This window comes from Corapipo altera, unplaced genomic scaffold, assembly GCF_003945725.1.
Source record: "Corapipo altera isolate COAL_440 unplaced genomic scaffold, ASM394572v1 44, whole genome shotgun sequence".
In the NCBI taxonomy this organism is placed as follows: domain Eukaryota; kingdom Metazoa; phylum Chordata; class Aves; order Passeriformes; family Pipridae; genus Corapipo; species Corapipo altera.
Window position 1 is genome coordinate 8,687,999 of NW_020884880.1, and position 24,046 is coordinate 8,712,044.

At 38.3% G+C, this 24,046-nt stretch overlaps 1 protein-coding gene across 2 annotated transcripts in view; it reads right to left on the reverse strand.

Moving 5' to 3' along the window:
* The window catches only part of SNX13 (sorting nexin 13), a 67,760-nt gene extending 52,415 nt beyond the window's left edge, over positions 1-15,345 (reverse strand). Inside the window, exon 1 of one of the 2 annotated variants that reach the window (XM_027639148.1) lies at positions 15,078-15,345. In XM_027639148.1, the coding sequence (XP_027494949.1) occupies positions 15,078-15,089 (12 nt within the window). In that variant the 5' untranslated portion in view covers positions 15,090-15,345. The remainder of the gene's footprint in view (positions 1-15,077) is intronic. The other variant, XM_027639147.1, reaches the window with a different exon arrangement.
* Between the last annotated feature and the right edge of the window lie 8,701 nt (positions 15,346-24,046).

A 24,046-nucleotide genomic window follows, 5' to 3' on the forward strand; every position in this document is an offset into this window, starting at 1 on the left:
TAAAATAAACCATTAACAACTCCATAGCTACCTTCTCCCATCTGGAAAAAATACAGCAATCAACTGAAAGACATGTCAAAGAGGGTTTTGAAGAGTTCTGCATATTATGGTTTCCTAACATCACTAAAGGTCTCTTTTTAACTTCTTTCTTCTTATCCTTTCTCCTTTTTCCTTCCTTAGCCCAAAAGGGCAAAGCAAAACAAAACCCTGAGCTCCACTGCCACTTCAGACTATGTAAAGATAATTGTAGTGAATCTACACAACAATTTACTGCAGTACTCACAAGAAAACTCTTGGGATTTTTTTTAAATTTTTTTAGAAGGAACTTTATGTAGTCTATTTTGATTTTACTGTTCTAAGTTTAGATTTATTATTTTTCCCAAAGCAAGCTTAAAATACTAAAGCATATAAATATACTCTGATCATCTTTTAAATAAATAAAATTACACAATGTTAAGAGTTAAGAAGTTTGGCCAGTGAAGTTTTTCCTGGATAAGTGCTGTATTCCTGCTGATCCTTCTGGGTTAAGAGGCTGGAAACTCTCCTTCCCTGTTACACAAGAGTCCACCTGTCCACTCTCCACCTCACCTCTTCTTCCGCTCAACGCACACCTTGCATGTCAAATGGCTTAACTGGTTAACAGTTGGATTAATTCAAACGCAATCAGGTCTAATTGTACTGAGTTCAGATTTTCCTGGCAATAATTTTCCATCTATACTCTAAGACCACTATTACTGCACTGTTGACTATTCATGAAACTCTTTAGAAGTGCAAACCTTTAAATGAAAATACATGTGACCTTTTTTTTAAAATACATAACATTACGGTGTTTAACAAGAAAGTTTAAAAGTTATTGTGCATATTACTTCAATTTCAGTATTTATCCAACAAATTCCATTAGTAAAACCTGCCTGTTTGCTAAAGTCAGAATATTAGTATTGAATTAGTAATATAATTACAATAAAAATAGAAAAATTACGTTCCATATTTTTATAGAATTGGTTCTTTGCAAGAAAAAGACCAACCTTTCAGTTAACACTTCCAGTTCTACCAGAAATGGTAAACATTTTCAACATCAAACTTTCTTTTCAAGTGAAAAAAGCAGAGTAAAATTCAGCCTGGAGTCAAGAATCAAGATTAGTAAAGATTATTTTTAATTCCTCTCTCACACCTGCTCTGCCAGTATTGCTGATCACTACATGAAATTAGGAAGTGAAAATTTTCATTTAAACTGACCTTCATTTTACTAACTTTTATTTTCAGCACTAACAGCTACTTTATTATACCGCAGAACTATCAGCAAGGGACAGAAGGCCTCATTTCATGTCACTGTTTCTTGAGGATGGCCCAAGTATTTCTCTTATTACAAAAGCAAGAGGCAACCTTCACAGATACACACATTCTTTTTGATAACATGCATGCATTAAAACACACTCTGAATCATGTTCTAGTTTAAAAGGATATGGAGTTTTGGTCAAATTTAAAAGAAACACTTGAGCATCTCGGATAGCCATGAGAAATAAGTGATGCAATCCAACTTTCAGATACTTTCTTAAATATAAAAGTGACATACTCAACCTCATATTTAATACTTTTTCCAAGAAAGTGATCCTTTTCCTTTGTAACAATCCATATTGACTTGTATCCAAACTAATTTAGTTATTTGGACAGAAAACAAGATAAAAAGATGAAAGCATTTTGGATCACCTCAGGTGATTGAAACAGGGCCAGGTTTATTGCTTGACAGGATCACCTAGGGTGATCTAAAGTGAGAAAATAAAGTAATCCCTCTATCTTGAATTTAAGCCAATAAGATAATCTAGACTGTTCTACAGATAAACAGATTACATGTATTTCAAGTCTTTCTAGTGCAAAGCAATTGCAAAGGGAAGAGAGGGGGAAGCCCCCAGAACTTTTTTCAAGTGAAAAAAAAATAAAATACTTCTGTACTCCTAAAGAGCTAAAAATAATGAAGTTACATGCTCTTTAGTCAAGAAACTGTTCTTGTGATTTCATTTGTGATTACTGCTCAAGCAGCATTTTAAGCTTTTTACTTTCTTGCCTTCAACTACACCAAAGAGTTATTTAAAAGTTCTTTTCACCAATATTTTCTTCTTTCACTGCTAAAGAAACCTGGTTCCACTGAATGAACTTAATCATCAGCTTTACTTCTAGAACAATTTCTACCACTTAAGGTTCCCCATATTTATCTGGAAGCAAATACATTAAATCAGTCTCTCTCCCTAAGAATCAGATCTCATAGGCAGTCTCTATGTCTCTTCTAATAAAAACTGCAGGGCAAAGCTCAGGGATACTACAGAAACAGTTGCATTGGGCACATTTTTAAAAAGGTGCTTTGTATCTTAACAGCTGAGCTTTTGGAAGGTAGAAATTTCTTTAGTTTTAAGCTCTTCTTCCATGACAGTGGTAACTTCAACTCAACACCCTTTCTGCCAAGCAATAAATGTCTGCCTGTTCCTCGAACTTAAATCTCCATCCTGCTGCCCAGTTTATGCCATTACCTGTATCAGCTCATACTTACTAAGAAAATTTGTATCAAATTTGGGACACAGTCTTCAATTTAAAGGCAACCTATTCCTGCCTATGATCTTTACGGGGAGGAGAAAGTGGAAAAAGGTGGGTTATAAGACATCTGATAAACAATGATTACTTTTCTTAAAATAAATCCATTATATTTTCTATGGAGATACCACACAATTTCACAGCAGCAGCTGTGTGCCAAATAGTTTGTGCAATATTTAATTGATAGAATCAGCTCAAAAAAAATATGCACAGTAATCCAGTATGTTTTAGAAAATCTCAGTAACTTCAAACAACCACCACCCCACAAAAACAAAAAGTGAAACAAAGTAAAAGTGCCTACTTTTTGCAAATACAAAACTGTCAAAGACATAAAGATATAAAATAAGACAAACTACATAAAATTATGAACATTTTGGAACTGCACATTGCAGCAGCAGCTATTGAGCTTTTTTTTGCTTTTCCCTAACAACTCATTTAATGTAAACAGCAGACAATACCTTCAAACTTTATACTTAAAAAATACTAAAATTTTTGTTTTTACCACTTGATGACTTGCTTGAAAGCATAAATAAGCAAATAATTATTTTCAAGCAAACTCCTCAGACTCAGTAGTTTCTTCTAAACAGACTGATAAACCATATGTTTCAATTCATATCTGCAGGATGTGTGATTTTTTTTTTTTTTACTGAGAGTTTAACTTACATGTGTTTACACATATTTTGCATATACATAAATATTATACACACACACAAAATCTAGTACTTAAGTTTACTGTAGAAAGATCTAGTCATTAACTTCTAAACAATGTGTTAGGACTTTGGCTTCCTCAGGCTATAAAATTAGTCATCCAAGAGTTTTGTTTAGTTCTTTAATCCGCTGGTGATACTACATGTGCTATTTGACACTTGCAGCACAGTTTTCAGCAGTATCCCACTAACTTTAAGATGAAACTGCTAGGGATGCAGTATAGTGGTTTACTGTGGGTTTTTATGCTTTTAATACTACATACCACAATCTAACAGTTCCCAAATAAGCAACATTCCTCATCTAGATGAAAAAGTTACTTTAAAAATATTACACTAGAAACATAACCTTAAGAATATTTTTATCTAATACTAGGCCAAATATAAAGATTGACATGATTCTGTGATACTTGCCTTATTAGGTCAGGATACAAATGTCAAAGAGCATAAATGGAAGAAAATAATTCATATTATCTATCACAATTGCCAGAAGGAGTCCTTCAGTAATACTCACCCTCCTACCCAACATTCAACAAGTTAATACTCAATAAGACTAAAAATTAATTTCTACCTTGTCCTTAGTGATCAGGCTAACTAGTCTCTAACCAGTCAGTTATGTCATATATCTTTGTAGAATTATTTTGGTAAATGAAATAACATGGTTTAAAAATCCCCATCCCTCACCACTCCTGTAAGAAAGTGTTCTTCTTTTAAATTACTATAAAGGAGGAGAAAATCTATAAGCAACAATGTAGTGTTCAGAAGGAGAAAACACACTGAATTTCTCAGCTGTAATGTCAAATGGCACCCTGACTACAGGTAGTACTGCAACCACTATCATGGAATCCAAAAAGCCAAAGCTCAACAGAAAGCCAATATAAATGATTTCCCGGACTCTACTGGCACCAGAGGAGCTTTAGCACAATATCCCACAGCCTCCTTATCACAAAATTGGTGAGGTATGGGCTGGATGAGTAGATTATAAAGTAAGTGGAAAATTGACCGGATTGCTGGATGCAGAGACACCATCAGTGGTGCAAGTTCAGTGGGCAACCAGTAAGTAGGTGGGATCTTCAAGGATCAGTATGAGACTGATGATCTTTTAGGTCTTGACAATGTGAGTGATGGGATACAGGGAACTCCCAGGAAGTAGCACAGAATACCAAAGTGGGGTGAGTGCTCAGTACACTGGAGGATTCAGAAGGGTGTCAACAGGCTAGAGAAATGAGTTGACACGAACCTCAGGAAGTTCAACCAAAAACAAGCACAGGTTTGCATCTGGGGTGGACAGAATACCCTGGGTCACAATACAGTCTGGGGTCAACTCTCTGGGAAGTAGCTCTACAGAAAGGGACCCAGAACTGGGCCATAAGGTGAACATGTGTCGGCAGTGTGCCCTCATAGCAAAGGTGGACAACAGTATTCTACCCAGTATCAACAGAAATGTCACCAGCAGGTCCAGTAAAGTGACTCTTGCTCTCTATTTGGACACTCCTAGAGTCCTGTGCCCAGTGTCGGTCTCCCTACTACAAACCAAATCCATCTGGAAATGAATGTACAATATCTGATTCCACCACAAGGGATTTTGTGCCAAAACAAAATACATCCACATAATGAAGGCACATACTGGCTATACTGGCCACCAAGAGAAGGGTAGATTTAGAAAGGTTGTTGGTGCTCCCAATTAATATTCTGACCCTCTTTTATGTGACTGAGAAGTAAAACAATTTTTAAAAGTATTATCCCCTTCCTCCACTCCTTGATGCTCATCTTTATCTTTAAAAATATAATATAATATAAAAAATATATAAATATTTTATATATTATAAATATAATGTAAAATATTATATAATATAAAAATAAAAATACTGCAAGAGCAGTAGTCTCTACACACCTACCACCAACACAATAAAAGGCATTCTACTGCCTAAGCACTGGAATCTGAAGAAAGAGCTACCAACATTGTATTCACCGATTTTAATACTCAGGGGGGTCGTTTTGTTCTTTTAATTCCAAGACCTCAACCAGTGCCAGCATCATGAACTAGTTTCAAGGTTGAAATGATCACCTCTACACTATATCTAATTTCTCTTGTAAAAAATCTACTGATAGTTCCCCAACATTTTTTACAAGTATATAGTACTTTTTAATCAGCATTGTAATTAGCAAAATATAAACGAAATGGATATAAAAATAGAAGAACTTCAAAGCAGAGTATGCATCATAAAGAAGCAGTTTTCAGTACACAAAAAACAAACAGATCCCAAGCTGCAAATATAGTTTTTTTTAAGAAACTTAAATCCATTGACAGAATAGTAGCATCTTCCTCCAAAAACTGTGGTGTTACTTCACTGCTTCCTTCTCAAGCTTAAATTCAATAAAGTTCTTTGACTGCCATACATGTTCTCCAGTTACAAAACAGAGAAACTCTGATACAACCACTATTTCACTATAAATTCCCAGTGGTCTCTGAGAGTACATCCAAACTCCAATAAGGCCAAATTTCCTATGAAGCATACTTACTGGGTGAAGACAAAAATAACCATGGAAACAGCTGCTATACAAATGACATAAACCTCTATAAAACTAGAGTAAGCCTCAAAACTTCCAGTTCCTGGCAGCTCTTTTTCTGGACAGAATATTATCCAGTTGCACAAAAAAAAAAGCAATAGATAGAGATTAGTTCAGTGTCACCAAGTTATTCAGCAGTTCACAATATTCAAGGAAGACTGCAACTTTAATAAGCAGCTGATGTCTAACTCTTGGCAGAATGGACAGTGTCAACACAAAAAATCAGCACTTTGAGGGCATGGCAAAAAATGTCCTTACTTAAGAGTGGGGGGAGTGTTTAAATATTATTGTCTTTTTCCAATGGGATAAGTGTAATGGGAATATAATATAAAGAAACCAAATCTTCCCCCCTCATGTATTTAATATCCTCCTTTCCTAATCCCTCTTCCAGTTCCTATTGCTTGTGTGCTTTACCCACTCACTTCCAAGAGCTATTTGGCTCACCATCCCTTTTGGGAAGGCATACTTGCTTTGTGCATGTCCTTCATGGTCCCCTGTGCACTTCTGCCTTTTCCTGAATACCGGTACTGAGAAAACCATTGTCTGCTGCCTGCACAACCCTGAGAAACTTCACAAGTTTTATCAAGTGATTTGCTACAGAACGCTGCTCACAGGCACCACAATGTGTAGCTCAGAAGCAAACATATAAGTGTAAGTAGGGTGGAGCCTCCTACAATTTCTTCCAATAATCTGTTCCATAACCTCTGTCCATCTGACCTCTCTATGAAAACAAAAAGTCTGTTGAGTATTCTAAATGAATCTTTTAGCCTCAAGTAGTCTTCTCCTCTCTCACAAAAAATCTAGGCCCAGAATCACCATATCAACTGGATATCTCTCAGGTGCATATACTACCCTTCCCACTAAGACACTGAAGAAGGAAAGAAAGCGTGAATATGTACAAATAATGTTTATATAGAGGGACACTTCTATGAACTCGCTGGAACACTTCATTCTCAAACATCAGGGCATGGAATATTCCAAGATATTTCAATGAATTTGAAGTGGGAGGGGGAAAGGAAACCACAGAAATGGCGCATCAACATTTGCCACTTCAAGATTATAGACTGAAACTAATTATAGATAAAACTAATTGAGTCATTTGAGTATCCAGCTCTCAGGGCAAGTTTACAGAAGATATCTGAAAACTTGAATCAATGCCACTTTGTCAAGAACAAAAAAAGAAACCTCACCAAAGTGGAGCTACCAAACCTTACTCATAACTTTTTCTGGAGTCAGAGATACATTCGGAAGTCACAGAAGGAATGATGACATTCCCTGTTTTCAAAAGGACAGGAATTATTTTGGATATTGATTCCCTTTAGATCTACACAGAAGGAAATGCAGAATAGCACTACACACTTCTCTAGCACTGGACCGTGCAGCTGTTGATTTGGCACCTTCTCCCTTGTTCCCACCCTCATATCTCTCCAGAAGGCTGGCTCACCAAGGCAAAAGAATGCAGTTGCTGTTTAGCTGCTAGACCTGATACAAGAAGGAAAACAAAGATAAATATATAAGGAAAAATATAAAGAAGAAGGAAATACACAAGAACAACAAGTAATAAACCAAAGAACCATACAGACAGCAAGGTGGAAGTATTCATAGACTAACCCAGGTATACTATTCCAAAAAGCAACAATGCAATTATTTTGATCACTGGAAAACAAAAAAATGTTTTGCATAATGCATCAAAAATTAGAGAATAAGAGAAATAGGAGTTATAGGCAATTCTCTAGAAATCTAAAGAGAAAAATTAAGAAGAGTGCAAGTATCATGTTATATTAAGATTATTAAAATAGAAAAATTATTTAAAATAGAAAACAAAAAAGGTATGAGTAAAATAAAGCACAATTAAAAGTAACAGTAATGGGCAATGGCAGACCATCATTACTTGGAAAATTCAATAAAGGAAAATAACCAATAAAGTAATGGAAGAACTTAGAAACATTTCTAGATATATTGTTTGCTGTTGGTCTCACTCTTGTTAATTCATAATATTCTCAAGAAATTGAGTTGTAGTAGTACAACTGTCAACTGAAAGACAGAAGACCAATACCGTTTAAAGTCCAGACCTTAAAACCAACATGAAGAAATAAATATAAAGCTTATTTGAAAGTTTTAGGTAAATACGCAAATCAAATTAATGCAAGCATGAAGCACTGGTCTAGTGTTGTAAAGAAATACCTTCTTACCAAAAAATGAAAATTATATTCATAAAAAACAATTTGTTTTCCATAAGAATTTTTAAATTTTATAGAATAAACAAACCATATTAATTACTATTTCATTATATGTACCATCAGATTAAATCTGTAATTCAGACATTAAATCACAAGATTTAAAATTTCCATAGTATATGATTTTACTTTACAAAGTTGACGACATTTCAGTTTGTTAGCATTGTGATCAGAAATACTAATTTGAGTATAAAAATGTAAAAAAGTATGTTTCTTCCACATACATTAGAAGAGGTTAGATACCTCAATCAAATATACTCTTCAATAAAAATTAAGATGTCTATCAATAAGAAATATGCCAAGATATACTGGGGGAAGGGAACCGCTCACATAGTTTTTTAGAAAAAAAGAAAAAATTAAAAATAGTCACGCATCAAAATACAGATGTGATTTTCAAGCACAAATAGTTCCTTCAGTGGATAAGGAACAGATACCATTATTACTGATCCTATTATTTTCAAAGTATCACAAAAATAAAAAAAATATTTTTATACAGAAATAAAAACATGTTTCAAAAAAGTAAGCTGATACAATGTTATCAAACACTACAACAGTTGGGGAAACTGAAAATAAACAAAGTTTCGAGTTATTATAAAGGACATGGAGCGCAAAGGTTTAAGTTGGCCTCACATAGGAGGAAGGACTGAAGACTCAGAGACTGCAGCAGCAGCTCAGCAACAAGCAAGGCTCCCTCATCTCTCCAAATCAAATAAGATCATCTTGACAATCAGCAAGGCTTTAAAGCAATCACTCTTTCTACAGTTACACTGGTTGCATACTTGTTTCCCAAAGCATGTACGCCACCAGATTTTCAACTCACCCTGCAGCCTGAAATGCCAAATGCTGAATAGAGGGTGACTGGGAACATCACACGTTTGTTCCTCATTGCCTTCAGTACCAATTAAGAGCTATGAGAGAAATTATCCCAGGTCTGAGGCACTGTTTCATAATCAGTGGAACTTCTGATGTGAGAATTTCAAGATTCTAGAGTATTTGCTACTTGGCCTTGTCTAACAGCACTGACTGGAAGAGTGGAAATGCAGAGCATCCTACAGGACATGGAGCAATTCAAACCTCCTGCTCAAGTTCATTCCCTTACATCACAAGAGACAGCCTAACCTGCACTGCTTTAGAGGCACCAGCAGAAGCGTTGAGTACAGCCATTTCTTAGAATTGTAAAAATATACAGAAGAACAGGAATATGTGATCTTAAAATAGTGACATTTATGAAATAATAGCATTCTGACACAAACAGATTTGATTAAAATAGAACTGGGATCACTCCGTTCCTTGAAGAAGCATGGGATTAAGGGAAGAAAGGCAGAGGAACAGACATAAAAAATAAAAATAACACTGTAACAAATGCACAACTGCATTTAGGCAGTTAACGCTCTTCAAAGTACATTCCCAAACTCATGAACATTCTTGGAGAGAAAATGTGCAAGGCTCATCCTCCTACCCAAAACTCCAACTACAACGGGATACTGAATTAAACATTTTAGACATCAGTGGTACCTGAGAACTTTTAACTAGGCCACATTAGCCCTCACTGGAATAAACACAGCGCTGTTTTTAACTGTGAAATAAAAAATAATTAAAAAACCAACAAATCACAGTTCTTGAAATTTAATATTTCTGATTCTCAAAAGTTCTTCCAAGTGAAGTTGCAGAAAGGACACCATGCAGCCATTTGAGGCATGAAGGGATTTAATTGGAAGCAAGCCAGAAGAGACGAGTTATCTCCTCCTGCTGGCAACTAGTGGACTGACAAACTGGTGAGGCTCAAAACAAATTAGCCTTGTGCTCACTCTCTGAGAAATATGTAAAACAGCAGGACTGAAAAAATATCAGTGTCACTGGTAAAATAGGTTCAAAAACAAGTGCTGTACTAACTGCTGTGGTCCAACTCTGTATTCTGACCTTGGAAACCTCTGATTTTTCATAGAATCCCATTTGAACAAAGCTAGTTACAAATCCGTAGGACTTCTTAAATGTTTGTAAAATGCCAATTAAAATACAGCAATAAATTTGACTCACACTATTTTAACCGCGTAACTGAGATCATGTCCCCTTTGACACAGAAAACAACATAACTTCTTCAGAAAACCATTTCAGCTCTCTGACAATTTTACACAACTCCTGCTTCAGAATAACTGTGATCTTTAACAGGTATTCCCAAACTCTGACAGGGTAGGAATTGATCTCTCGTGCAAAACAAATGGCAGGTATAAAAAGAGTCCCCTTAGCTGAACATACCTATCAACTATGCTTACTCACATTAAAAATAAACACCCATTTCAACTCATACCTGTAAATCACAATTATGCATTTATCATTTTAAGGTATGATACTATAGAAATTATGTAAACAAGTTTAGAGTGCTCTTGCTAAAGCTTGTCAATATGTTTACTTCATGAAATAATGCCTCAGGTTTTTAATTCAGAAATCAGACATTACTTTGGCAGGGGGAGAAGAAGAAGCAGTTGTGCCCAAGATCACGATGACTTTTGATTCTGGAAGCTTCTTTCTCATGTAACTGCAAGTAACAATTGCAATTGATTTTTCTATCATTTCAGCCTTGGTATTCTCAGCCAAGCAACGGGGAAAAGTGCTAATGGGACTTCTAAATATTAATTCTTTAAGTGGTGCAAATAACTTACATATAACCCCAATGGTTTCTTGTTTCTAATAATAGCAATTCTCTCAATGCTAGTTCAAAAGAAAACATGCTTTGTCATCTTTGTAAGGGTGGGGAGAAAAGGACAAACATATTTAAAACAGAGATAATTCCCTAGAGTGCAACCAGACCAAGGAAATCATCATGGAGCTCCTTCAGCTATCTAACCAGACAAGCTATTAGTATTTTTATTGAAGTAAGGAACTTCACACTATTCTTCTTCCACACAGCTTTGGGGAATGGTCCAGACTGATATTTTAGAATTGTTGCAGAACTCTGCATTCAGTCTCAGCAGTTTAGGCCCAACTGTACACTCTAGGAACAGTCCTGAGTGTTTAGACACTATCTTTTACTAGTAGCCAGCAAAATATTTAAAAGCAAGTACTTGGAACATACAAAAACCATTCTTTTCAGAAGATTAGTTTTCTTAATTTTACCATTCCTCACGTAATTTTGACTGACACTTTACAAAATATGGAGGTATTAAAAGAACTGCCATAGCAACAATTAGGGACAATGCAGACCTCAACTACAAAATATACTGAAGGAGAAAGAGGATTTTTACTCCCAAAGGCTTGCAACTAATGCTCCCACTAGATCTCATCTAGCAAAATACTGTCACTAAAGAAAGCCCCAGCATACAAGTTTCACAAAAGGACAGAAAACTAATTTCTTTCGATGCATCAATAAATCTCTACACATTTGAAGTTGTCTACCAGCAGAATATACTTCTGATACATGAAGCATCCAAGCAATTTGCCACTGCCATGTATCAAGGAAAAGATAAAAATGCTACAGTACATCATGCAGTTAACTGTGTTCTACAACTGTGTTCTGTGTCTTTCAGAGCTGGACTAACATACATTACAATGTGCTACTGTTGCAGGAAGGCTAATTCACTATTATTCTAAAGCAAGTTCAAACAAGCTGCTCAGTCAACCTTTATTCTTAAAAATCAGGCTAATTTACTCAGTTTTGCTCAAAAGCAGTTCTCAATGGCTAGTATCACAGTCTAACAAAAAAAGGTTTGTTAAAGATCTCTTAAAAAGTAGATTGTTTAATGGAAAGGAAATACTGCATGTAGTTAGTGAATTATCTTGACAGATGGCAATAACAAAAAATACTAACATATCAGAGCTCATTTTGCATGGTTCACTTTTAGTTGTGGATACAAAAAAGTTTTGCTACTTCATCAAATTTCAAAAATCTTTCCCACCATCACTGGTACTGCAACAAGGTACCCTTGCTAAGCTGAGAATTAAGTTGTCAAGAATTTAGCTGCTGATAAATTCTGAAGAAAGTCCTCACCAAGCATCTCAAAGCAGTTTAATGAGTAAATGCAGGGGAAAAAAAAGAAAGAAGAAATCTACTCCTCACTTTACATACAGTGCCTTCTTCAGAGGTAGCATGGGCTGCAAATGTAGACAGCATCAGCCATCGCTTTGAGAAACATTCTAAAACTTCTTGTAAATTAAGTCAAAATCCTTTTGAATATTTATTCCCATCAGAATTTAAGACACTATTGACCACCAAGAGCCAAAGTTGTAAAACATCAGCTGCATCACTGTAGTCAGGGCAGTACAAGAGGCGAGCAGGACAAAGATGATTGTCCGAAAACACAAGAGACAGATCATTGCAACTTGTGTCCATCATGGCCTCGGCAGATGAGAAAGTGCTGAGACAGTAAATCACATGGAAACAGGCCACACTGGGTCTTGAAAAGCAGAGGAGACATCTGATGAACAAGAAAAGGGGAACAAGTAAAAAGACACAGAAAGGCCAACGCAGCAGACTAGGGAAATGCTCACTTGCAGCAGGACTTGGAATGCATGCAGACAGAATGTATTCAACATGATTGCAGAAATAAGTTTTGGTGGCCAAAATAATGAAAAATTGAGAAATGGTATTTGCTAAGTAGTCAAATAAGTGTATGAGCTTGGCATCCAATGACATGATTTCTGAATGCAACTGAAATAAGATGGGCAGTAAGGGCCAAATAAAAAACACAGTATTTTTTTTCCTGCCAGGAAGTGCGATCTTCCCCTGAAATTACTGATTACAAAGTCCTAACTCTAACTGCATCCACACAAAACTGAAATGAATCTGCTAGGGTCTGCACACATGGATACAGTCAAAGGATGTAGGAAACTGACCTTGACAAACTCTAAGTTATATTTTAACTTCATGATAACAATACATGTAGAAACTGATTGTGCCCTTCCTTCATGCTTAAATGTATTCAAGAAAAAATACTGACTACATTCTTAAGTTATAAAACTTATGGATATAAATTTTTAATGGCTAAAAAAAAAAAAAAAGTAGAGTGATCTTGGTCATTCTAGACAGTAGTAAACCAGACAAGGCCACAAAAATCCAGCACCAAAACCAAGTGCACTGTTTGCTTCTAATATCAGTCCACCACACATTCCATTTCAATTTTCACATATCAAAAAAAAAAAAAAAAAAAAAAAAAAGGAGAAGAGGAGAAATACATGTATCAGTAGACTTGAAACAATCTGCATCTTTGTCCAAAGTCTGGTCACGGTTCATGTTTTAGCTACCAAGTTGCCACTAGAACACCCAAAAAAGTGTGTTGGAAAAGGACTCCTCCAGTTCACATTAGGTGGGTACTCCTGACAGGTAAGAGCTGCCTGATTACCTGAAGAACTCCCTACAACTGCTTTTCAAGCAGGCAAAGCCCGCAATTTTGCTTAAAATTTAAAATCATGTCCTTGGCAGAGACAAGCCTGGAATACTTTACCCTGAAGCATTTTGTCTACAAATAATTTATATACAGAAACTAGGAAGACATCAGAATCCTCCTGACACCAAGGCTAAGTATTATAACTCGTCATCACACATGTAATTACTAGGTTTAACTTCAAAAAGCCAATGGATCAAGTGTCATCCACACTGCTATCCACACTATATCAGCATTATTAGAAAAAAAAAATTCAGTTCCCAGACAATAAAGTGTCTTGGATAGGCACACAGAGCCATCATCAAAAGGAACAAACAGTTCAGTATGAGGCACTGACCCAGAACGTTCTATGCCACTCTTAAAATAATCTAAATTACTATGGCTAATGCTTACACGTCACACTCATCAACTCTTTTTAATGGACATTATTAATCTTGACCACCCACCAAATACCCTCAATGCAAAAATAGGTCATGTATTTTTACAGGTTTAACTCATTCCACAAATTTTACCCTCCTGGGGAAATCTGAGAGCTCGTGGCTCTACAGAACCACTTTCTTAATGCCCTAAAACTTTTAACTGATGCAAATTGAAAGGTAGAGGATACTTTTTACTGTCATTCAGGAAAGCAGAGCTAAATTTTTCAGGTGTTAGAAAGCAAGCCTTCACCCTGAAAGACTTAAGACAATTCATTTTTGGATGAATAACCTTCACTGGAGGATAAAATGGCAAATTATAAAACACGGGTAATGCAATCATCATGTTGGAGAAGTATCTGCACTCCAGACACCTTGCTGACACAATAAAAATAGAAAATCGATTGGTCTTTGTAGAGGAAAACAGAAAACGGGGTAGTCTTATTCCTAGCAACTAGAAAGCACGGGCAGATAGTACTGCCAGGTTCCCCCTTTTAGAGTGCCTTTGGACACAGCAGACATTTCTAGCCCACGCTGATCCTCAAATACCTGCTTGCCTCATAGCTGAGCTGCCCGGCTGCTTCGGGACGGAAACCCCCCACCGGGGAGCGGCGAGCCGGGGTAGCCAACTTCTAATGATTACCTACTGCCACGGATTCCTGCAAGCACAGCCGAGCCGCCCGGCTTAAGCCCTCCAAGGAGAAAGCAAACACGGAGCCTTCACGAAGCCTCCCCGGAGGAGGCCAGAGGGGCTGAAGCCGGAGCGGGCGCGCGGGGCCCGGGCGGGGGCACCTCCCGGCGCGGCCCGGAGCCCAGGCGGGTTCCCCCTCCCAAGGTGCGCTCCGCTCCTCCAGCCACGGCCCCGCCGCGGGGGATCGCGGGGAGGACGGGCCGGGCCCAGCTGCCGCACGGAGCGGACACGGTGCGCCGCGCTCCGCCGCGGCGCTGGAGAGCCCCGCTCCCATCTCGCCCTGCCTGGAGAGGAGGCAGGGTGATAAGAGGGGCCCGGCGCTGCCCTGGGCGAGCCGGCCAGCGCCTCTGCCCTCCGCGGCCAAGGGGGAGGCTGCCCGCCGCCCAGGCAGCTCGGAGGCGCCGGCGGGCGGCAGAGCCGCGGCACTGAGCGCTGCCCGCCCGGGTGGGCGCAGCGCCGCTCCCCGCGCTCCCGCACCCTGCCGGCAGTGCTCTTACCTCTGTTAACATTATTATCCCGCTGCGCTGCGGCGGCGCCTCGGCGACTCTAGCCCCGCAGCATGGTGAAGCCTGGCGGCCGCGCGGAAAGCTACCCCGCACCCCGCGGGGAGGCGAGGCGAGGCGAGCGCCGCCAGCCGCCGCCCCGCTCAGCGCCCGCCCGCCGCCGCCCCCGGCACCGCCGCCACCCTCGGAGCCCGGTCCGGACCGGCCGCCATCTTGGGACGGCTACGTGCGCCGCCGCGCCCCGCCCGCCTTGCGGGGCCGCCCCTGCCGGGGCCGGGCTTCGCTCCCTGCCGGGCCGAGGGAACCCACTGACACCGCTGGCTGGCGCCGGGGTCCGGCCGCGGGGCACAGAGCTCGAAACGCCATCGTCGAAGGCGCTCTGCTGCATGTTGTCTTTTTTTTTTCTCTGTCTCCTTTGGTGTGACCTGTCTCAGAGCTCTTCGGTACCAGGCAGCTGTTCTGCGGGCGCTAATCGAAATATTTTCTTAAATTTCTGACCAAGCAGCATGCCTCTCATCCACCAGTGACGTATACAGCATTGCGCGTCGTTCTCTGCTCGAGATGTTAAGAAAGAGCACATGTCCTACCTGGAGCACGTGTCCCATGAGGAGCGGCCGAGGGGGCTGGGGTTGTTTAGCCTGGAGAAAAGGAGGCTCAGGGGAGACCTTATCCCTCCCTAAAACTACCTAAAAGGAGGTTGTATCCAGGTGTGGGTCAGCCTCTTCCCCCAGGCAACTAGTGATAGGACAAGAGGACATAGTTCTTAAGCGCCATGGGAGTTTTAGGTTGGACGTAGGAAGAATTTCTTCACAGAAAGTGTGGTTAGACATTGGAATGGGCTGCCCAGGGAGGTGGTGGAGTCACTGTCCCTGGAGGTATTCAAGGAAAGACGGGAAGTGGCACTTAGTGCCATGGTCTAATTGACATGATGGTGTTCGATCATAGGTTGGACTCCATGATCTCTGAGGTCTTTTCCAACCTAATTGATCCTGTGACTCTGTGAAAGAGACTTCTGTAAGTCTGTCACCTACAGTGCTGTTAAATAGTGGCATATAAAGCCACATCTCCTCAGAACCAGAGCCATGCCTGCCCCAGCCTAGAGAGCCCTGCTCCCTAGGCAACGTGCCCCCACAGCTCAGTATTTGAATACATGGAAAGATTCCTGTTTGAAACTTGTTGCTCTTTCTTTAAACATTGTTCTGTGGGGTTTCAGGTTTTTGGCTGCTTTTAAACTAGATTTTAAAATTATGAAGTTAGCCTTAGGTGTATTAGGAAAGTAGAAACAAGATGGAATATTTTTTCTGCGTTCCCAATAATACAACATGCACACCAAAGAAATAGTAGTGGTTATCAGGAAAGATGGAGAAGAAGCAACACTACTGTTATAATGTGAAGAAACCCAGCCTTCTTCAGTTGCAGTGTTTTTTGGCCCTGAGTAAAAGTCAAATCTGTTTTCTTGCAGAAATGTGAAGCACATTAAGCAGGTCTTAAGACTGGTGGGTTTTGTCAAAGTTCTGTAATTTTCTCAGGGATTGTTAAATACTTAGAACTTCAGGGTTGCCCACTTCTTAGTTCAGCTGTTAGTCATGTGAATCAAAAAGAGCAGATCCTCAATATTCATAGTAGTTTATTTCCTATTCTAAATAATAAAATGTACTTTTCTAAGTATCTAATATGCTTTGTACTTCTGAATCTATATTTTGGAATGTTTTATGTTAGCATTACTCCTTCCTCCAAGATGATCCCTCAGAGAAAATCCAAATCTCACAACATACACAACTCTAAACAATAGGCTTGACAATAACAGAACCAAGCAGTGATCTTGCACATGGTTTTTCACCATCTTGATAAATTACAAATTGTTCAAAAACATAAAGCAATGGGAACTGTAAAAATACCAAATCCATTGTATTGCTTTGGTCCCCTAACATTTTGAAGGTGTTTATTTGGAAGACAGTCATATTTGTACACAGCTGTGGCTCTGTGTTCATGGCTTTCGTCACACTTCAGTTCAAGCAGATAATACCCTGTGCTCAGATCTGTGGTAGAGGAAACCCTGAAGGTACACATAAGATAGCAGAGTGGTCAGTAAACCATCAGTAGTGTAATTATGCAAAAACACGTACTTAGCTAGATAGAAAATAGAATCAAAATACTTAAAGCATCTACTGGTCAATAAATACATCCTCTGGGCAAGGCACACTACCATGAACTGATAAGATAAATTACCCAGTACATAAAATGTAAGGAGTAAACAGGAGGTAAAAATCTCATTCGATTTATCAATATATGTAAATGACAGTAGTTGAACCGAGGTAATTGTCTAGCAAAAGAAACTGTCTATTGGCACCATATTTGTTTACCTTGTATGTTTAGACATAGCAGTTAAGGTTTTCAAAAGAAATAATCCCCTTTGAAAACTTTTTGCAAAGCTGTATATATCCTGTGTGCTAGATGTAAAAGAAAAGCAAATGTTATGCAAATATCCCAGCAAGATGAAGTCACAGTTTGTACTTTGTACTTGAGTTTGCCTCTACTTCTGCTTGGGACTTGGCAGCCCAACAGTACACTAGTCTGGGAAGCACCTTTCATTCTGGTACTGCTGGAATAAACCTACCAATGCTTCTACTGAAAACTGTTCTCCAATTTTACACCAGTTAGCATAGCCTTAATATTATTCAAAATTGTTACTAATGCTAGAATGCTTTGTTCTAATTTTTGGTCAATAGCATCTCAACTTCAAAAGGGAAAAGCAGCGTAATTGCAACAGCAGGAATGGGGCTTTGAGGAAGGACTGAACCACGTAAAGGTAGACCCAAGGCAGAAGAGGGGGCAGCATCATAAAGGAGAGGTGAGAAGAGGCAGCAGATTGGAAAGAAGATGATATGAAGGACTTCTTGAAAAACTGCTGGGAGCAGCCTAAAGGAGGAAGAGAAAAGAAAGCTGCAGTTATGTTGCCTGTTCCCATTCTTAGAATAACTGAAAAAATGTACAATTATTTTTCCCCCGGGAATGAGGTTTTTTTCTAAATTAATATGAACAGGTCTAGAAACAAAGCTTCAACAGAGACTGAAAGAATTATCAATGGTAGGCCATAAGCACTAGAACACTTATTTGTTTCCCTGACCCCATCTTCAAGTGACAATAACGCTATTAGACTTGACGAGTCATCCGTAAGAGAGTTTTATCCATTTTATCTTCATGCATTCATTCCATACAGCTTTGGACTGGCGGTGCAAGAAGCCAGCATATTAGCAGGAGTGGAGCAGCCAAGTTAGCACCACACTCATCCAGGCAGAGCAGCACACACCTTATTTTTCATGTCACTTCCACAAACCCACAAACACAGTGTGAAGAACTGTGTTAGGGCAAGTATTTATATCTGTAGTCAAATGCAAACCCGGCAGAAAGTTTTCGCACCCAGTCCTTAAAATACTCACAGAATTTTTTTCTCTTAGGCCTAGACAAATGCTTAACTCAACTAGGAGTAGCCAAATACTGATGGCTGCAAATACATTCATATTTGTAAAACAACTACCTTTTGCTAAATATCCTGGTGATCTTTGCATTCATTACAGTTTTCACTGTCTATAAGCAAAAAGAGTTGTCTGATGGTTTAGATCCACACTTTGAAATCCCACTGCAGCCACTGGAAGCTCCAGGGCTATCTACTGAAATGATGGATGAATGCAGCATTAAAATCTGAAATACAGCAGGAGGAGATAGGGATAGCACCATCAGGCTCTACACCCAGAAGTTTATAAAGATTTTTAAAGTAAAGCATAGCAAGTGCACTAAGTTAAGAGACAAAAATATAGTTGTGAGGAGGCGGATGCAACACACAGAAGCAGAGGCACAAGCAAGACAGAGCAATAAAAAAGCAACTGTGCCAACTTGCAGTGAAGAACAAAGGAGCGCAAATTATTTTCCAAACCCTGAAAGGAGGGCAGTTCCACAACCTAAATAACTGTTAGCTCACTAGCTTATGAAAAATGAAATCAGTGACCTAATTGCCCTAATCATAACCTCTGAAAGAGCAGTAACCTGCATTTGGAGAGCAAATACAAGAAAACAAGGAAGACTAAGGAAAGGGGAAACTACCGGCAGGGTTGGGGAAGGGACAGACTGAATGAACAACAGACCAATTTTGCTTTACTAAGCAGTTTCATGAAAGTGGCTACAAGACTGTTTCTAATGTCATCAGCAAGCCTGATCTTCTGTACCTTTCTCTACAGTCTAGAAAGATTTTTTACAGAATTATTTCTGAATACTGTAAATTAGTTCTGATTGTCCATAACACCTGATGTAAACCAAAATTTGTCTTCAGTTCTCTATTTAAGTAGTTTGTAGCTCAGGGTAGTTTGTAACTCTGGTTGGAGTTTGCATAGAGTTGTTTAGTTTGGGATTCACTTTTTGGGGGGCAAAGGTGAGGTGAATTTGTAGCATTAAATGTTTCAAGTGTTAAGTCTTTACTGTTTAAAAGCAATTCTCTCTGGTTGCATTCTAATACATTTCAAATAAGATCACATGACCCCAAAAGTCTACCTAGTAATGTGACTGAAAGGGGAACTCAAAGCATCTTTTATGTGTGAAATTTGAATATTCCGTTATTTCAGGATGTTGCCAATTCTAACCTTTTTGGTCTGAGCTGCCTGATCAGAAGTTTTGTTTCTGATCAGGATCACAACTGTATAATTTCCAATTAAAGATTTCACTTTATGTTTTCTCAACACTAACCTGAGATGCAGCACAGACAGAAAATGCAAGGGTACATATGTGAGAGGGCCATTTGAAACATTATACTGTGAATGTTGGGTGTTAGATAAATAATTACTGAAGAAGCATCAGCTTTAATTCCTGCTTCATCATTTGCAGTAAGGATGCAGTATCTCCCCAATGTTCATGTTCTCAGAATTGTTTACTGGAGGCTTAAATTTCTTTTAAAGCTTCTGCCAGCTTACATATCTTCACTGTAGTAAACTTTTTGCTATTCAAACAGCTGTCAGCAGCTAGACAGACACTGTTTCCCTTAGCAGCTTAATCCTAGCTGTCTAAGTAAGTATTACAGATAAACTATATTTTTAATACAAAGAAAACTCTTTCAAAATTACACCGGTGTCTTTTTCAGAAGTCTATCATGACATGACTAGAGTCATGTCAGAATTGTAACATAGATGTTAGTCATCAGCTGCTTAGCTTCTGGCTGGGGATTTTCTGTGAAAATAATGCACACAAATAGAAGGCTTCCTATGCTATTTGTACACTGCTAATATAAAGGTGAGCAAGATAGAATACAACAAACTGTTTAGAAAAAAATCTTAATTCTTAAAATTCCTTTGGAAGCAACCAAAGCAATTCTTTATCTGAATGATACCGTAATTTGAAGATAAAGCTGTTAAATGGAATTTTTATTCTACATTGGGGTAAATGATTCTCCTCCTTTCAAGCAGGTTAAGACTCATGAGAACATGTCTGCAGTTTAAAGATATTTCTGTTGCTCTTCAGAGTATTCGGTGTTACCCATGCTTGACCTGGTATCAGCAAATACCTGTTGCAAAAAGGTTTGTCTTCTGATATTTCAACACTTCAGAGTATCTAGGAGGTAGATCAGCCTTTGTGATGGGCCCCAAGGTCTGAAAAGTACCTTTTCTTGGTATCCTCTCAACGATTTGTGTACATGGCTTTTAGTTTTGTTTGGTGATGGAGTCCTAGTGGACTCAGTTTATTTTTCTGGTAAGAAGAATTTGTTTGTATCATTATATCATTGTTATCCTTCCAGGCATTAGGTGTATATCCCAAGCAGGTGTTTGGGCCTCAATTTTACACAGTGATTAGAGTGATACTGATGCTTTGATTAAGTATTACAACAATACAGAACTTTGCCAGTGACTTAAAAACAAAATTAAGATTTTCAGTGGCACGGAGAACACAAAATGGGTTATAACTAAAACACTTTGGTAGGAAATACTCAGTTAATAAAACTAACAACTAGTAAAAGAAAGACAAATAGAAAACAAAGTTATTCAATATGCATTAAAAAATTTAGCATCATTTACCATGTTTGTATTCTGCAAAATTGGTGTCTATTGTGTACTCTTTACATAAACCCAGATGAAGGTATCATCCTGAGAAATCTGAGAAATCTGGCTAACTGTATTGTAGTTAACACATGGTATAAGAGGTCCTTAGTTAGGAAATACTTTTAAAAAAACCAAAAACTGAGCAGAGAGGAATTAGAAGTGATTCTAAACTTTCTTTTTTATTTTTTTTTAAGTTATGTTTTCCACTGAATCCTAAATGCCTAATCCATAAGCAATAAACTTTCTAAGAGAGTTAATCTGCTTATAGGGGGCAGATGTGAGGGAGAAAATGAGAAGAATTGAATAACCAAGAGCAAAATAAATATTCTGTCTGCAGTATCAGCAACCTCAGGTGTTCAGAGCCATTAGCAAAGCTCTAAGAATCATACCATTGGAACTGTAAGTTGTTTAAATTTTCCATGTCTCCTGAACCCCTAAGAAGTAGTCAAGTCATATTTTCAGGCTTTGCTTTGCAATCATAAATGCTACAGACTCTCTTAAAAGCTTACTTCTTCTTACCTTTCTTCCCTTGTGCATCACTGATGTTTGCATCTTTTCTCTGTGTGAAGGACTTTATTAGTGCTGTATATACTCTCAGGGTTGAAGCTTTAGTCCTTCGAGGCCACTTTGTAAATTGCCTTCATTCCTCTGGTCGGTTGTTTCACTGCCCACTTACAGCAGTTTGTTTATAACACATACTGATGCAAAAAACCTCTACAAAATGTAGAGATTTAATTTAATTCTTGGAAACAGCCACAACAAGTTCAAACTCCTGAAATGAAATGCTGCTTGTAATGCATTAGGAAGAGGACAACACAGAGGAGTACAACAGTCATTGCTTATTTGAATGACATTTCCTCTGGTTTTGTTAAAAACAGAATAATCTCCCCTGTGTACTTTACAACACAAGTAAGTGTCTGCTCCCCTGAAAGAGCATTAAAAACTGCTCCTCTGTCAATGCCAAATTGTTTTTCATGTTTTACAAGGACTACCAGATCCCTCCTTCTCCAGAAAAACCTGTTCCTCAGGCACTCCTCTTCCTCATAGTTAGACACATAGTCAGAGAGGCCATTATGAAGAATCTTTAACTGGGTAGATTTTATGTACTCAATGTGTAGTTGACTAAAGATTTGATACCTCTAATTGTTTCCATGGTTTGTTTGCTTTATCTTCGACTTCTGTTTTACTCCTCAAATTTTTCACGAGTTTGGTTTTTTGCTTTTTTTTCCCTAATGTTACTTTTTGGAAAAAAAAAAAAGAAAAATCTTTCTGATTGTGTGTGTTCTTCCTTCACTTTACAAGAGGACTAATTATCACTTGTCCATTTTCATAACTTTCCTCCAGCTCCCAAAAAGACAGGCAGGTTTCTCCACAGTTTATTGTGAAAGAATTGGAACAACGTACACCACTGCTGCTGACATGACGACATCAGCAATACATCTAAGGTCATGAAGGATCAGTAAAGGCATAATCTTAGGTATGCTTTTGCAGAGTGACTCACATGCCTGAGTATTAATTCTTGCAGCAAAGGCATATCTTAAAGTAGGATGGTGAAATTTTCTATATTAAATTCTACCATTTCCTAGTAATTCCTGTTCTCTCTTAAAATAGTTCTTCTGGAAATGCCAACTTGAAAAGGATGTGTAAGCCTAAAATGCATGTTTTGTTTTTACCTTTCTCTTTGATGTCAGTGGGTTTAACAAAGGGTATCACTTTTTCTTCAGGCTGAGAATACAGTACTTCAGGCTTATTTATGTCCCATATTACAAGCAGTACAGATACTGCAGTCAAATCAATGACTTATATTAAACCAGCAGTACAATCCCATGGATTTTATTTGGAAACACTAATATAATCATCACTTGACCCAGACTACTCTGGAGTCAACGTTGAGATTGCAAACAGACTAAGCTAAAATCTCTTAAACAGCTATGCACAGGAGTCTGCATTGCAGTTTTGAGTTGAAATTCAGATCTGCTTAGTCATCATACTGATAGGAGATTTTGGATTTATACAGATAACTGCTAGAAAAAGCCTAATTTACTCCAAACTCACCAGTGTTTTGAAGGTGAAAAGAAAAAGGAGAAAAAATGTCTTCTGTCCAAGTCTGATACATTGCTGCTTTTAAAATTGTTATTTTGAATTTTTATTCACCTATTAAATTTTAAAATTGCCAGATAGGAACAATACTAGATACCTCAAGTTCTTCCTCAATACGTGATGCAATTAAAAACTTATGTAGTACCTTCCCATGTTTCCAGAGTTGAAATCCAAACAGCACCTAGTTCTCTAATTTAAATTGCAAATTATCTGACAAAAGTGACAAAGAGCAAGGCTGGAACAGAGATTTTCCAGTTACAGAACATAAATCAACTGCACTAGATCTTTTCTTGCTCCTTTCTGGAGCAGTCCAATGAACACACAGCTAGAAAATCTATCAGGAAAAAGAAACAAAACTAAGATGGAATAATATACTTATTAACAAATTTAAGATTAAAAAAACAAACAAACAAACAAAATTACAGTTCCATCTACATCCAGCTGTGGAAAATAAACATCTGCGCTCCAAAGTCCAGTGTACCTCTTCACCCATCTGTACTTTCTCTGCTAACTCAGTGCCTTTTTTTTTTTCCTTCTTTTTGTTCCTCACCCTGCAATATCTGGAGATAATATTTTACTTCCACTCTTCCATTTTCATAGAGGGAATATACTTTTCCCTTCCTTTCAGCTCCTAGGTCCCTGGTGTGGCAACACCTCTATATTCCTTATGCAAATACTCTCTTTCTCACAGCTCAGCATAAATATGGGCTGATGTCTTCTGCTTAGCACCTGGGGAGAGTACCATCCCAGGGGAGTGAGCAAGCTGCCAGGATTCATCTGTCT